Raw genomic sequence first — 16,485 nt, 5'->3', positions numbered from 1 at the left:
ACTTTTGGAAATGCCAGGTCTAAATATTTTAACTTTTAATGCATTCATTCTTAGGAAACCACTGAAGGACATGTTGTACCAAAATGGTGGCATACACCTAGAAATTTCCAAGAGAATGGTAAAGGAATGTCCCAGGACCACTGGGCATCAAGCCTAGAAAGCATTCAGTTTAGGTTGGAGGAGGATGACGTAATGTTCCAGGAGGGTTATCTCCAAAAGAGAAAAAAATAAAAACAACTAATGAATCATCTGCATTTGACCATTACTGAGAAGATTTATAGCTCTCTTGAAAAGTTGGGGTCCTTAAAAAACTAAGCCAACAAAAAGTAAAACAGATATTAACTCCAGAAAAAATGGAAAGTTTGAGAAATTTAATTGTAATATACTATGTGGCTTGGCAGTGAGCAAAGTTAAAAGGTAACAAACACTACACTTTGTTTTATGCTTATGCACTATAACAAAAATTGTGACGTAATTATTGGTGGGTACAGGAAGGGTTTATATGGGGGAGATTTTAGAGCTAAAGGCTCATGTTCCACACAGAATTTAAGAGATTGTCCTAGTTCATTTGTGCTGCTATAAAAAAAAAGACAAACCACAGACTGAGTAATTTATGAACAATAGAAGTTTATTTCTCACAGTCCTAGAGGCTGGGAAGTTAAAGATTAAGGCATTGGTTGGTGAGGGCCTGGTCTGTGTTTCCAAGATGATGCCTTGTTCCTGCATCCTCCAAAGGGGATAGCACTGTGTCCTTCCATGGAAGAATGCAGAAGTGAAGTCCGTCCGTCAAGCCCTTTTATAAGGTCATCTAATCCCATTAATGAGGGAGAGCCCTCATGACCCGATCACCTCCTAAGGGCCACACTTCTTAATACTGTTGCATTGGGGATTAAGTTTCAACATGAATTTGGAGGAGACAGAAGCATTCAAATCATAGTAGAGGTAATGCCTAAAATTAAAAAGAAGACAGTAGTAGTTGAGTAAGGCTGTTGTTTAGAAGTAATGGAAGAAAATACCCAAAGAAATGGCTTAAGAGAGTTGAAAGAGATTGCCCTCAAAGAAGTGGAAATAGGGAATGGAAGACGCAGAGCAGAGGCCTACTTGTTGTTATTACTCACAGTTCCAGTTGACATTTAACCATGTACAGGTATTGCTTTGGTGAGAATAAAAATATTTTAAGAAAGATTTTTTTTTTCAGCCTGATGGTTAGTCAGACACTGACATTGCTCAAGGAACAACATTTGATTCCTTCTCTGACGTGATTTTCTATACAAATAAGGATGCCTTTGGATAGCTGGAGGCATAGGACAGATGTTCTGCCCTAAAGTGACATCTTCACATGGATGCTCTCTGCCAGTTATGCCGGGTATGTTCTGACAGAGTCACAGTGATGCTCTCCTGGCTATGTTGATGCAGGTGGTATAAAAGATCTTGTTTCCATGGCCACATCTGCTCCACTCCCTCCCTCGCGGCCTGCCACCTGGGAGAGTCCAAGCAGAATGGAAGCTTTGTGTGGTTGACATGCATGTGAAACAGGTGTTGGATCACAGAGGCAGCCTGGAGACCAAAAATCCTGAAACTAAGCCAGGAGGCCAAGTTGGCTAAGTTATGTTCTCAGGTTGTTGGGACCTTCAGGTCATTTTTGCCCATCCCCACTTTTAAACAGAAATACCTTGTGTTCTCAGAGAGACCACATAGGACAGAACCTTTTCAGTATAGTCTGTGGCCAGTTTCTGTGGCACCTGGGCTCCACTGATTGAGGTAATGGTCTCTGTGCTGTTTGGGGAGTAGCCCTCTGCTCCATCTCTTCTGCCAGTGAAGAATGTCTTTCTCTCTTTACGGGTCCAACCATGACTGGCTAGACTCTGCAGATTTATTACCCCAGATTTATTCCCAACACTCACCCACGCCCCTTGGAATTCCAAGGCTGCATTAGTCAATGAGGCAGAAATCCAGGGGATGGTCTGTGTCTCAAAGGTGCACATGGTATTATGGGAGTGGAATGACGGTGTGGTAAAACTACGGACTGGAAACTAGTGTTAAAATGTGCTTTGTAGGCCGGCCCAGTGGCGCACTGGATAGTGCGCCGCTTGGGAAGCGCGGCGGCGCTCCCGCCCGAGGGTTCAGATCCCACATACGGACCGGTTCCCGCTCACTGGCTGAGCGAGGCACGGGAGCAATACCGAGGGTTGCAGTCCTGTTGCCGGTCCCCGGTCCAGTACGGGGGCAACACTGAGGGTTGCGATCCGTTGCCGGACACGGAAAAAAAGACAAAAAAAAAAAAAATGTGCTTTGTAATGCTATGTACAAACAACGATCACTTTTCAGGTTGGGTTTAGCTTTTTAAATCAAAATAATAGGCCAAATTCAACCAGAGCAGAGGTGTTCTCAGTTAAAGTGTTAGATGTTTACCTAATTAAGAGGTGCTGCCTTGACATTGTCTACTAAGAATGTGCATTGTGTAAGATGAGGCACAGCAAGCCCAGAAGTTCTTAAGTGCTGTAATTCTGGGGCAAAAGTAGTTCCAGGCTGTTAATAAGCCGAATGGATTCTAGGGTACCTTATTATAAAGAATTATCGACTTTGAAGAAGAGAGGGAGGATCTAACCTTTAGAATCTATGAATGTGGTATTGTACATGTGCCATCTCATTTGATCATAAAATTTTCCATGGAAGTGGATTCTGGTGTCATCTCATTTTACAGTTGTGTACACTGAGGGCCACACAAGTCCAGCTGCTTTCTTAAGGTCAGGCTGCTGACCTTGGTGCAGCCAACATCCACACACAGGTCTGTCTGACTCTAGAGGTCGTATACCTTCCTGAATTAGTTGGGACTCTTGTTTGCAAGTGACAGAAACCAACTCTGGCTTGGTCAAGCAAAACAGATGTACTGGCTCACCTACCTGGGTGGATCCAGAATCCGCCACAATTCTGTAGGCAGTCTCTCCATTTTTTTCTTCTCTTCACTGTTATATGAGCTCTTATTCCTCTAGATGGCATCCTCCTTTTGGGTGAAGGTAAGAAAATGATGAGGGTAGGAGAGGATGGCTGCAGATAGCGTCAGGCTTACATCTTTCCAGCTTTGGGTCCCTGTGAAAAGAGACAGCTTTGGTCTTCCAACATTCAAAGGTGAAAGTGCATGGAAAATCTGTGATTAGCTGGTGGGGATCATATGCTCATTTAAAAATTTTTTTTGAGACCAAGCATTTTAGCTAGGAAGCAGCTCACTGATTGGAGTCCCCACCAGGCTCACATGTAATGGGTAAAGGGGGAGGGAGCAGTTTCCCCAAAGTACAGGTATGCTGCTTACACTGGGAAAGGTGGGCAGGAGATCCTGAGCTAATCAAAACCAAGCCAAGCCACAGCATTAATTCGTTAAATTTCTACAGTGCCACATGCCACTTATTCGTATTTTATTTTATTTTTTCCTTTTTGTCTTTTTGTGACCGGCAACGGATCGCAACCCTCAGTGTCGCGCCCGTACCAGACCGGGACCAGCAACGGGATCGCAACCCTCGGTGCTGCGTCCGCACCTCGCTCAGCCAGTGAGCGGGAACCGGTCTGTATGTGGGATCCAAACCCTCGGCGGGAGCGCCGCCACACTCCCAAGCGGCGCACTGTAGCAGTGCGCCACCGGGCCGGCCCGCTTATTCGTATTTTAATATGTCTGAGAGTGTATTTAAACCTGGTAGCAGAAACTGCAGACCTGCCACACAGGAGTGAGCTCTCAGATCTGCCTCACCAGCTGAAGACACAGAGTCTGTGGAGACCCCTGGGGGGAGGGAGTCAAGCCAGAGCCCCAAAGCTTTGTGTGGAGGTTTGTGGTAAGGCTGGGATACCACAGCCATCTCAGAGGGGCTAGAGTTCAACTAGAAGGACACTTGTGTTTATATGAAACTGTGAATTTGGAAGAACAAAGAAAGTATCACACCTAAAATTCTGTCTTTGTTGGACTGCTCCAAAGGACTTTAGATGCTTGTATCATTACAAAGGAATCAGAAAGTTTCATGTGTTGATAAGGTTGATCTAGATAGGAGGAAACAGATCTTTTTTTGAACAATTGAAAGGGCCTGAGATGTAACTCAAAGCTGCCAAGCTATAATCTGCCTTGTGCTCTCAGTGAGAAAAACAGGTCCTGAGACTTGCAGATGTCGGGGTTGGGGGTTCCTATGTCATATGTTCCCCAAAGGTTTCCTCGGGTCATAGGAAAAGAAAGCATGCCATAGGAAGTGAGAGTGGCTGATCACAGAGAGTGACTGTAAGCGTCTGTCCCTGGAGACGCATGTGGCATTTGCTGAGCCAGTTGGAGCAATGGTTCTCTACATTCTGATGTTATTTTTCACGAAAGCTCTTTTGTCTTCACTGTTTCACGAGTTGGACCGGGAGCGGAAGCGTCCAGCAGTTTAAGCCTCACTAATTGCTGTTTTTAGCTGGTGTGATCTCTTCCTGATGGATTCTGTGGGTTCAGTTAAGGCTTTTGACTGTTGGCAACAGGATTATTCAAAGCCTTAATTAAGTGCCTGCCTGCTTGTGGGCCGAGCGCCAGTTGCTGACACAGACACAGGCCCTGAAGCCTGGTTATGCTGTGCCTGTGGCTCACCCTTCACTCTGCACCCTCATAATATGCCCATGAGGTAAGTTTTATAGACAGTTTTTGTGGTCTCATTCATTTGGGGTGTTAATGTTTTAATTCTCTTATGAGTGAGCTTATACTCGGAGATGGGGCTGAGAATTGATTCTTCTTCAACTAATTCCTCAGAACCATTCATTTTATTTCCTACTATTTTTCAATTTTTAATCACTGTCCTGTTCTAGTCTTTTATCATAGGAGAATTTATTTATAATAAAAGAAACTGCCTTGTAACAAGAAGTTCAGAGCAATGTGCTATAGGCAGGTAGGCAATTATGAACATGTAGCCAGGAATGTTGTGGAATCAGGCTTTGTCAGCTTTGAGGAGAGGTCCTTCTGAAAGGTTTCCTTAATGTCCCACCCTCCAGGATGCCCCAGCCTTTCCCAGCATTGAGTTGATTACTCAGCAATCACATGAGTACTTACTGACAACCCCTCAGGTCTGCTGTTCCCAGCCCTAAAGACTCCTGAGCTCACTGCCTCGTCTTCTTTGTGTGTCTTTCCAATCTCTAGCATCCTGCTGGGGAGCCTATTTTCTTCCTGGCCTTAGCCCAATCCTGTTTTCTTTCCTTTGGTTTCCTTCCATCCCTGAAGTAGGCAGAGCCTCAGTTTCTTCTTCCTGCCCTGGCTGACAGTTGGGCCACCACAGCCCTGCCCCACGCTGTTGTGGGCGCTAGCACTGTGTCTACTGGGTCAGGCCCTGCCAGGAATAAAGATGCAGCAGATCAGTGAAAGCAGCAAAACCACCCCTTTTCTGCTACTCAGCAAGCTCAGAGAAGGCAGGTGTGGTGCTTTGCATCTTGGAGGGGCTGTGGGGACAGAGAACCTGCCACTGCTTTGGGCTCAGGCTGTGATAGCCTGTCCATAACTAGGAATGGGTTGGAAGCCCTTGACACATGTTGGAGAAAAACCAGAAGGCTTAGTGCCCTTAAGAATGTTTCACTTTTAGCTGTTAAGTTAATCTCAAGACAGTACCAAGTTCTGAAAAATGCCTCTCAGGGGAGACGGGTAGGTGTATTGCTATAACCCAGCAGCTGCCTGCTTGCAGCCTGGCTCTCTCCTTATCCAGCAACACACAGACTGAGCCCCCATTCCTGTTAAAGGCCTTCTGAGGCCATAAAGGTTTCTGAGGACATTTTATGGAACTGGAGCACAGTTTTACTATTTAAAATTATTACAGGGATTATGGTTACTATATCTTTATTTTTATGACAAGTTGTTGGTTATGCCCTTGATTTATGTGATACTGGGCTTTTGTTCAAGAACACAACCTCCAATTAAATGTGGTTATTGTGGTAAAAATATGATTCTCCTTAGAATGACCCTCTTTGGGGCTGTTTCCAAAAACTCATTACGGTGTGAACTCAGTGCTGCCTGTTCATGTTCATGAGCATTTCTCCTTGTGGCTACTTGGTTTTCCCATACGGAGGGTTAGAGGGTTAAGGCTGTGAGTTGGACCAGAGGAGAATGGAGGGGAGAGGAAAGAATCTTCCCCAAGAATCTATGTGGGTCACCATTGAAAACGATAATACTTCAGAGAGGAAGGAACCTTAAATATCAGGAGCAATTTTCTCTTTAATAAGAAGAAGGAATTACAACCCAAAGAACCCAGGAACCGAGGCCAGGCCCAGGGTTCTCAGGCCCAGCGCTCATATTATCCTCTGTACCACACTGACTGTCCTAGGGGTGTCTTGGGCACACACAGCGCCAATCCTGTCCTATTGTAATCCGAGGGAACAGCCCAAGACTTGCTTAAAAAGTCCCCATATCTTTTGTGAACGATTTGACTTTTCCAAAAGTAGGGAGCAGATATTGCTTTAACCTATAAGAATTTTAGGATCTATTAGACACTTGTCAGTGCTTTGGGTTCTACAGAACTTATCTCACCAAAAACATGAATTTACGATGAGGCATGGAAACAGCCATTCAACTTGGAGACCAAAGTCATAGCCTCAAATCTGCCACTTAACCTGCCAAGTGAGATCACTGGCATCCCACCATTCACTTCTCCAGGCTTCTTTTCTCTTCGCTATGGGCTTAATAATACAACTGGCTTTGCATGCTGTCATGGATACTGTTGGTGCCCACCCAGATCCCCTTCATCAGGTCCATTCCCAGCTACTGTGAGTGTTGGCGAGAGTTCACAGATAGAGTTCTCTGAAGCCCTGACTCTGGTTCTACTCTTGGATAGCCCTACCGAAGACACCTCCCTCTCAGTGTTGCAAGAGTCAAATAAGATTCTATTCATGGAGGCCTTCTGAAAACTAAAGTATCAATGGGTTTTTACTGTGCTCTTGATGAAGATCCTGGCTACAAAACCCCAGCCGTGGCTTCTTAACTGAAGGCCAATGATGATGGCAGGTAAGGCACTGGGGGAGAGCAGGGCTGTTGTCATGCACCCCAAAGGTGTGAACCAAGGCAGCTCTTCCTTGCCCACCCAGGAGCCCAGGATAGTGGGCAGACAGTAAAAATGGTCTGACTTGAAGCTGGTGATTTTTAGGTAGTGCTAGGTAGTGATGGAACAAATTTTTCCTCTATTGGGAGGACAAGTATTGAAGTTGCAAGTCATTCAGACCTTGAAACTGAGCAAGGTCGCAGAAATTCCTGCCTTTGCTTCAGATCCAAAATGCTGTAAAATCATTAATAAACTGCAACTTTCCTAAGTGGTGCCAATTTCCATGTATTTAAAAATCCCTGGATATTTATTTTAACAGGGCATTTCAGAGGTAAATTTGGGGTACCTGTAGAAAATGAGGAGAAAAGAGAAAGAGACAGAGGATTGTGTCCCTGAGGTCTGGAACACTTGGAATGTCCCCAGTTAATCATTGATGCCTCAGGGCCTGACAGGCCACCAAAGCAGGCCCTGCTGCAGGGGGCAGCGTGCTTGCTGATGGAATGCTAGGATGCCTTTGGTGCAGTTAATGATTTATCTCGTCTCAGTTGCAGTGCTGGCACTCCCTTTCTCTGAAGCTGGCCAGAGGCTGGGTGATCACCTTCTGGAGGGTACACCAGCCTACCTGGTTCAGGAGAAGATAATGTTGATTTGCAAATTCACTATATGACCAGATTCCCAAGGCACTTCCTCCTGTTAGTTGTTTTCTAAAAATGAGAAGAATGCTCTAACAGGGTAATTGTCATCTGATGTTCCTTTGCATGAACATTTGTGCCGGGATAGGGCCAAAAGATGACATGATTTTATATGGTGCATGACGTGTCACCTTCAAACATGCGTGATGTTTATTTGTATAGCTCTTGTATTTCCATTGCTAGATTTCAGTACCTTGAGGGCCTCAACGAATTAATGGATGTGCTGTACATTCATTATACAGACACACTAATATAAAAAGAACACTTTTTTATTTAAAATTTTTTTCTATTCTACAAAGGCTAGGTGTGTTATTTGCAGAAATATCAGAAATTAAAAGGAAAAGAGGAAAGACCCACAATCCTCCCCACCCAGAGACAACCACTGTTAACACTTTGTTTCATATTATTATAGCTGGGAGACCTTATATGTCCAGATGGATGTGGTCTCCTTCAACACTGTCAACCTAAGGTATGATACATTTGCTTTGGTGAGACTACAATGGCTTCGGGCATTGATGACATGCTTTCAGGGAATTGACTTGAGAATCTAAGCATTTCCTCACAGGTGCTCACTTTCTGTCAGGAGTGTAGTTTGGATATTGATAGGAAAGGGACTTATTGTTTCCAGAAATTGTAATAAGATGAGTAATATCGATTCAGAGTTTTGTTTTGTTTTTGTTTCTTTTTTATTGGAGTCTGACTACAAATTAGTGGGGATAAAGAGGCAGGTCTTGTGACATTCATAAGCAGGCACCGAAGAGGTGATTATACAGAATAGCCAAAGAGGGATTTTCATTTTGGGGATTTTCACTGTGATACAAGGCTTCCTTCCTTAGGAGGAAACCTGTGTCTTGGCTACTGAGAATTGGGTCTAAGGATGGGTTAGAGACTGAATACCTGGGGGAAGGGAACTGAGCACAGTCCAAAGACAACCACTGCTGCTTTTAACGTCATTCTTCCCTCCCTTCCTGTGCTCAGGGAAGTGGCTGGATTTGGATGCCCAGGCATGTGTGCACTTGCTACCCCGCATGCTGATATAGCATCATTCTCTGACCTTGTAGGGAGTGTGAGGAGGATTATTGCTAGAGGTCATCGAAGGCTTTCTTTGTAAACACAATTTGGGAATCATCCAGCACATTTTGGTTTTGCTTCATCCTATCCATTCTCTCTTATCTTGGAGTAGATACCTGGGTAAAAACTATCACTACTTCTGTTTTGTAATGTAAACACCTTCCTTCTCAGGAGTCTTCTATGATATCTTCTCTGCATTTTCCAGTGCTAAAATCCCCAATTCTGGGACCTTGGCTGTGCATTGGTGAGCCAGTTTGAGCCCTATTTTTCTGAAGATGAGTTCGTTTTCTAAAGAACTGTTGAATTTCAGGTGTCTGAGAGCCCTTTGGTAACTTTCTTTCTCTGAAACTCAAAGTGAATTCTTTTCTTGGCATTTGTCTCTGAATTTTCACTTCTTCTGGGAGATGTCTTCTCTCTGAATGAGTTGCTATGATGCTCAGATAAGTCAAGTACTTAGAAAAGTGCTGAACACTTAGCACTCAACAAATGACAGGTCTAGAGCAAGGCCGCACCATAGGAATGCCACGAGAGGCACATAATATGTAGCTTTTCTAGTAGCCATATTAAGCAAGTTGAAACAGGTGAAATAATCTTGATAATTTATTTAACCCAAAATAAAAAATACTAATTTTTCAATATGTAATCAATATTTTCAAATTGAGGTATTTTATGTTCTTTCTTTATACTGTCTTCAAAACCCCATGTGCAATGTACACTTACAGTGCATCTCAGTCTCACCAGCCTCATTTCAAGTGCTTCATCACTGCGTGTGGCTAGGGCAACCATATCGGCAGTGCAGGTCCAGAACCTACTGCTTAAGACAAGTTCCAGGGACCAGCAGTCTCTGTGAGCTTGTCCTAACTGCAGAATCTCAGGCCCCAAACCCAGACCTACAGAAGCAGAATATGCATTTTAACAAAATCCTCAAGAAGAAAAACTTTGGGTAGGGTGAGTGGACGGAGAGTCACGGGGTTGGGGTAGTCAGAAAAGGGTTCTCCCAGGAGGGAACATTTGAGCAGAGACCTGAAGGACACAAGGGGCCACATCAGGTGAAGGGCTGTGGGAAGAGCGCTTCCTTTAGACAGGGAACAGCATGGGTGAAGGCCCTGAGGCCCCCCTGCCAAGTGATTCATTCGCACATTAGGGTGAGAAGCACTGGCCAAGAATCCCCATGCTCAGTCCCCACCCTGTGGGATTCTGACTACTTTGTCTGAGGTGGCACCTGGGCACTAGTATTTTTTTAAAGCCCCCCTGGTGATTTTAATATGCAACTAGGCTCAAGAGTCACTTGTGTAGTGGGCTCTGGGGCCAGGATGCCTGACTCTGCCGCTTGCCACCCTTGAGACCTTGGGAAATTACCAGAACTCTCCTCACTTCAATTTCCTCATCTATAAAATGGGGACAAAAATAATATCTACTTCGAGGGTTATCATGAGGATTAAATGAGTTAACACACGTAAAGCAATCAGAACAATTCCTGGCACAGAGTGAGTACTCATGAAACATAAGCTCTTACCTTTCTGCTTTCTGCTTTCTCCTGAAGGTACGGGGTTACCCAGAGCCCCAGGTGACGTGGCACCGAAACGGGCAATCCATCACCAGTGGGGGCCGCTTCCTGCTGCATTGTGGTGTCCGGGGGACTTTCAGCCTCGTGATTCATGCTGTTCATGAGGAGGACAAGGGAAAGTATACCTGTGAAGCCATCAATGGTAGTGGTGCCCGCCAGGTGACAGTGGAGTTGACGGTAGAAGGTGAGTCCCAGGAGGTGGGAGCCCTGGTGAGAGCTGAGTGGTCAGTTCCCCCAAGGCCTGCAGCTCCTGCTTCAGCCCTGTCTTGGGAGATGGAGGAGCCTACAAGAGAAAGCACCCCTTACCCCTGGACTCAGGACCTTCCAGTCTAATGGGAAAGATGTGGTCCTGCAAGCAAGGGAGGCATCCCAGGAAATGTTTGTCAAACTAGGTATCACCTCGCTTTCCCACTCAAGCCTTCCCATTCCTTCCCCTTGCATGAGACTAAAACCACACTCCACGTAGTAGCCTTGCAAAGCCCTGGCTGATCTAACCTCTGCCTGGCTCTCCAGACCCATCCCCTGCCACTCTCCACCTTCTCACCCCACTGTGGTCATGAAGCCTTCTTGCTCTCTGTTGAGCAAGGCCTCAGGGCCTTTGCCATTCTGCTTCCTGTCTAAAGGAAGAGCTCTTCCCACAGCCTTTCACCCAGTGTGGACCCTCATGTCCTTCAGGTCTCTGCTCAAAGGTCCCCTGCCTAGAGAACCCCCCCTTTTTTTTTCTGACCGGTAAGGGGATGGCAACCCTCAGCACAGTGCTGTCTGCACCACACTCAGCCAGTGAGTGCACCGACCATCCCTATGTAGGATCTGAAACTGCGGCCTCAGTGCTACCAGCACCACACTCTCCCGAGTGAGCCACGGGGCCGGCCCATAAAGAACCCTTTTTTGACTACCCCAATCCCATGACTCTCCATCCTTCTCTCCCACCTAAAGTTTTCCTTCTAGGACTTATCACTATCTCACGTTATATTATCAACTCCATCCCCCACCACCATGGAAGCTCTTGGAGCAGACTTAATCCTGTTCACTGCTGTATCTCCAGCATCTAGAAAACTTCCTGGCATGTCATAGATACTGAAATATTTGGGGGAATGAATGAGCAACATTTATCATCATTAGCACCATTATGAAGTAATACATGCCCACTATAAAAAAAAAAGCTCAAAAAAATGTACACACCAGTGTGTTAACACTGATTAGTTACTTTGTCTTTTTTTCCTCCTCTGTACTTAAAGAAATTCTATTAACTTTAAAACTTCCTAAACATTTGACCATGAGTAAACTGTTTTTTCTGCTAGTGTACACTCCTGGCATGCTGAAGCTGCTCTACTGTGAGCATTTCCAGTTCAGGCTGATGCTTAAAGAGGCCTGATGTCTGAAAAGACATGGGAGTCTGTCAGCCCCTTAAAAGTAAGGGGCCTTGACCCTTCCAGGCCTTTCTAAGCACCTATAAACCAGAGGATCAGACTCACTTTCTCCTGTTTCAGAACACTATCCTCCCAACCTGATTTTCAGGCAATGCTGTGTGAGAGGGCTGTGGATGGAGGATTAAGGTAATCAGGGAAGGTTCCAGAAAGGGCGAGGTGCACCTGGACCAATGGCCACTCTTTGTTCTGTTTTCTTTGTGTTTCCCCACACCATGGAAGGGCAGACAGGCTATTTCGCAGAGCAGAGTGTGCATAGTTTGGACGCGTTCCTTAAATTCTTTACTGAGTGACTCATTCATTTAATGACCTTCAAGTGTCTGTGGCTGGAACATTCCAGATGGAAAATGGCCCCTGGTCAGAGTCTCAGGATGGACCTCACCTCTGCCACTCTGGTGCTGTCCCCTACATTACCCACTTTTCAATGCCCAAACTTTGAGTTGAGGCCTACAAATAAAAATCACCCCATCCCCTTTTCTGATTTCCTGTTTGGAGCTGTGGAAATGGAAAGAGCACTGAGCTATGAGTCAGGGTCCAAAGTCCAGGCCCCAACTTTTCCCAATCAGATATGTGACTTTAAACCTCTGGACCTCTGTTTTTGCAGAATAAAGGGTTTGAATTCAGTGGTCTCTACAGCCTGGGCTAACCCTTATTTTCTTTGATTCGTGTTAAGGGAGGATTGGAGTGAGTGAGGAATACAGAGGAGGTATATAAAACCTAGCTAATATGAACACCTTTCTTTAAATTCCCATTGTTCAGGAAGTTAGATCTGATGTCTCAATCAAGCAGGAAAATTTTTAGTAGGTCATGGTGCTCAGGGCAGGGGAAAGGAAATAAGGCAGGAGAGCCATAGAGGAATGAGAGAAGGCTACGGCTCTCAATCCTGCCTCTTTCCCTTTGGTTTTAATTTGAGAAGACTCAGACCCAGATCATTTGAGATGTCCTATGTCTTCCAACCCTAGGAGATAGAGACCAGCCTAAAGGCTGCTGCCTCTTTAAATGTGAGTGGGCCCTGTGTACATTCCACTCTGCATCATAGCCCAGTTTTTAGCTGGTGTGTGGTTTGGGGCCACCCAAAGACCATAGGCCTGGAAGGATCCACTTTGGTCCCTTCTGCTGTGGATAAGTTGTTGGCTGTGCCAGCTAGCCCAAACATTTACAAAGGGAATGTGGTAGCACCCTGCCTTCTCTCCAGCTCACTGTGCTGTGCTGCTTACTTATGCTTCATACTTGGAAGAGCAGGGTTCTGGAATTAAGTGTCATTCATATGTGGAAGCTTTTAACCCCTTAGTGGTCAAGTTTAGGAGGCAGTGTTGTGTGATGGAAAGGAAGCCAAACAGTCTTGGATTGCATTTTAGTTCTACTAATTTTTTTTTTCCTTTTTGTCTTTTTTCGTGACCGGTAACGGGATCGCAACCCTCGGTGTCGCGCCCGCACCGCACTCAACCAGTGAGCAGACCGGTCTCTATATGGGATCTGAACCCTCGGCGGGAGCGCCACTGCATTCCCAAGCGCTGCACTCTACCGAGTGCGCCACCGGGCCGGCCCAGTTCTACTAATTTTTAAGTATGGGGAAAGTAACCTTTCTGAACCTTATTTCCTTTTCTGTAAATTGGAGCTAACGGCTGCCTCACAGGATGATGTAAGGATGAGAACATCCACTGGCAGACAGCACCCAGTAAGTGGGAGCCTGTAATTACTTGAACTGGTATTAACATCCTTAGAGCTACTTACAGAGGGAAATCTGTAAGAGAGAAAGTTTCCCTATCTGACTTATAATTTGGTAATCAGGGCCAGGAAACATGCATGATCCCCCAGGAGACAAGCTCTTTAACAACAGGACCATGTGGTTATTCGGCACCTTAAGCAATGGGAAGCAACCTCAGTCTGAGCCCCAGGAAAGTCACTCTGATGCCAGATCTGACACTCACTCACCTCCAGAGGCTGGTCACTAAGGCTTGGTGCAGAGCAAGGAAGAGATGCAAGGCCTGCCCTCTGAGAGCTTCCTCTCTCCTAGAAGTGCCTCGGGCCTGTTCTGTAGCACAGCACTGTCCAGTAGAGACATAATGTGAGCCATGTATGTAATATTAAGTTTGCTAGTAGCTACATTTTAAAAAATCAGGTGAAATTAATTTTCATTAAATATTATGTTTAACCCAATATATCCAGAATTATTATCCTTTCAATGTATAATCAACATAAAAATTATTAATGAGATATTCTACATTTTTCAATATCTGGGTGTATTTTATACTAACAGCACATCTCAGTTCATACTAGCTATATTTCAAGTGCTCAGTAACCATATGTGGCTAATCGTGACTGTTTTGGACAATGCAGTTTTAGAAGCTCCCATCTGAATAGGTATAAACAAGGCTTCCATGGAGAAAAAAGAAGAGAAACCCACATGGTGAACAAGGTGGTGAGTAGTCCTGGCCATCATATCGACAGAGCGAGCCTTGGACATGGGGTGGAGTGAAGGTGGCACCCGAATGATGGGTATGCCCCAAACCTGGGGGTCTGAGTCTGAGAAGGCCCTTTGTATTTCAGGGACAGAGAGTCACTTAAGTCTCTTTAAGTAATAGAGGGTTAACTTCAAGGACATAAGCTCAGGAGCCTAGGGAAAGCCGAACTGATAGGCCGAGAGGAGATCCAGACCTCAGATGGATCTTACCCACCTTACAGGATTGGTTCGTGCAAATGCATGTGCACACAGTTCACCTGGAAGTCTTGTTAAAATGCAGATTCTGTAGGTCTGGAGCACAGCCTGAGAGTCTGCGCTTCTAGCCAGTCCCCAGATGGTGCCCATGCTGCTGGGCCACAGACCACACCTGGAGTAGTCAGGAGGGTCAGTTACACATGTGATATATTCAGCCTAGTACAGCGATTCTCAGCCTTGAGTATGCAGCGGAATCCCCTGGAGGGCTCCTGAAAACACAGACTGGGCTAGAGCAGCCTGCCTGGCTCTCCTCTTCCAGACAATCTCCTGCTCATCTCCTCCCCAGGCACACTCCCCCTCCTCTAGCTGCCCTGCAGCACTGTGGCCCCTGCTCTCTACACCCTCAGGGAGCCACTATCGAGCAAACCAGGATTCCCTGACTATGTAAGAGAAAGAGGGCCAGCAGCAGGTCACCTAAAATGTGGCAGCAGAAAGGGGGGTGACCCCCTGTCATGGGATTTAGGGAGAAAAGTGGCCCTGCTGACCGCTAGTCCGGCTCTAGTGGCACCACTGACACCAGTATTCTTGGGCAATTTTGAATTTGTAGGAAAAGCTCCTGTGCCATGTTTTTGCCACTGCCCTTTCTTAGGGACAGATTTCTGAGATCTCTTTTATCTTCATGTTGAGTTGGATTGGACAAACAGTTTAAGCCCATGTCTATTTGTATTGGCCGAGTTTTTAATTATTGTGTTCCTCCAGGGTGTCTGTCATGGTTCTCCTTTTGTTTCTTTGTTCTCTTATTTCTTTTGTACTATCTTCCTTTATCTAACTTTCCTACCTTTCTCAAGGACTGTAATTATATTTTCTATTTATGTTCTTTATAAACACTTTTCAATCTATAAAACTCTCTAAAGACTCTTCTTTATTTAGGGATATATGCCCTATTTTTTTTAATCAGGGCAGAATCTTTGTGTTTTTGTCTTTTGCTGTCGCATCAAAGTTAACAATATAAATATGGTAGAATGAAAATGATTCTTCTTGCCCCGCTCGTCTCTGCTGTGAAACAGTTATGTCAAGGCTGCCTTTGGCAGAAGCCTCACTTATTTGGTATACAGAAGAGCTAGATGACAAATTACTTGGTCTCATTCTAGTCTTGAAGGATGACTTCCAAATCTCCTTTGTCTTGACTCCCTTCCTTCCTTTATTTTCTTCTTCCACTTTGCCTTTGCTTCTTTTTCCCTCCAAAATATATACCACTAGCCCTTGCTGGCCTGACTTTGATTTTTTACAGTTGGTGCTGCCTCCTTTTCTTCTCATCTCCACCCCCTCCTCCCATCTCCACCTCTGGCCCTTTGTGGATTTAGATTTATCTCAGTTGTTCATAGTTCTAGCCTCTTCTTCACTCATCATATTTTGTTGAATGTGCAAACTTTGTGCTGGGGTGTAAAAGGCAAAAATATTGGTCATTGTTGTGAAGAGACTGACTTTCTTGACTTCATATTTCATTATTATAATGCAATTAAGATTCAACATCATTATGTATTTATGAAGTGCTGACTTTGTGTGGTACTGTGTGGGAGACAGAATCCTTTGTTAGATCCTTTCTGTAAGGACCTGGTCGGTCATATAAGACCTAGACACATTAAAATCTAAGTAAAAGCACAACCCCAGTCACAAGGCAGCACAGGTTTATTTGCCAAATGATTGGCACATCAGCTTTGTAAGTTCAGAGGAAAATGGGACTCCTGGAGGCTAGAGTTGTCTGTGATGTCCTGTTGGAGAAACTTGAGCTATTCCTGGAAGAATGAGTTAGATTTGGATGGCAGATTGTGATTTGGATGATGGGAATGGGGGGGAAGTGGAAAGCATTGATGCCTGGGGAGGGGGTGGAGTGTGCTCAGGGCAGGGAAATAGAAAGGTAGAAGCAGAAAATAAAGGGAAATAATGCTGAAGGACAGATTGCAAGGAAACTGTTGAAGGTCTGGAGCATGAGGCTGGGCAGTTTTTAGAGTCCTGTCCGTTCCAGAGCATAAGCAGACAAGAT

The 16,485-nt window shown here is 45.1% G+C and overlaps 1 protein-coding gene across 9 annotated transcripts in view; it reads left to right on the top strand.

Moving 5' to 3' along the window:
• Nucleotides 1-16,485, top strand: part of MYLK (myosin light chain kinase) — a 178,510-nt gene that overhangs the window by 30,200 nt on the left and 131,825 nt on the right. For 7 of the 9 annotated variants that reach the window (XM_008570417.1, XM_008570424.1, XM_008570422.1 and 4 more), the window contains exon 2: nt 10,332-10,543. In XM_008570417.1, the coding sequence (XP_008568639.1) occupies nt 10,332-10,543 (212 nt within the window). Of the gene's footprint in view, nt 1-10,331; nt 10,554-16,485 lie in introns of all 9 variants that reach the window. The other 2 variants (XM_008570418.1, XM_008570419.1) reach the window with 1 other exon arrangement.

This window comes from Galeopterus variegatus, unplaced genomic scaffold (assembly GCF_000696425.1).
Source record: "Galeopterus variegatus unplaced genomic scaffold, G_variegatus-3.0.2 Scaffold601, whole genome shotgun sequence".
NCBI lineage: Eukaryota > Metazoa > Chordata > Mammalia > Dermoptera > Cynocephalidae > Galeopterus > Galeopterus variegatus.
The sequence above is the reverse complement of the archived record's forward strand: the minus strand, read 5'-3'. Positions and strand labels throughout refer to the sequence as shown.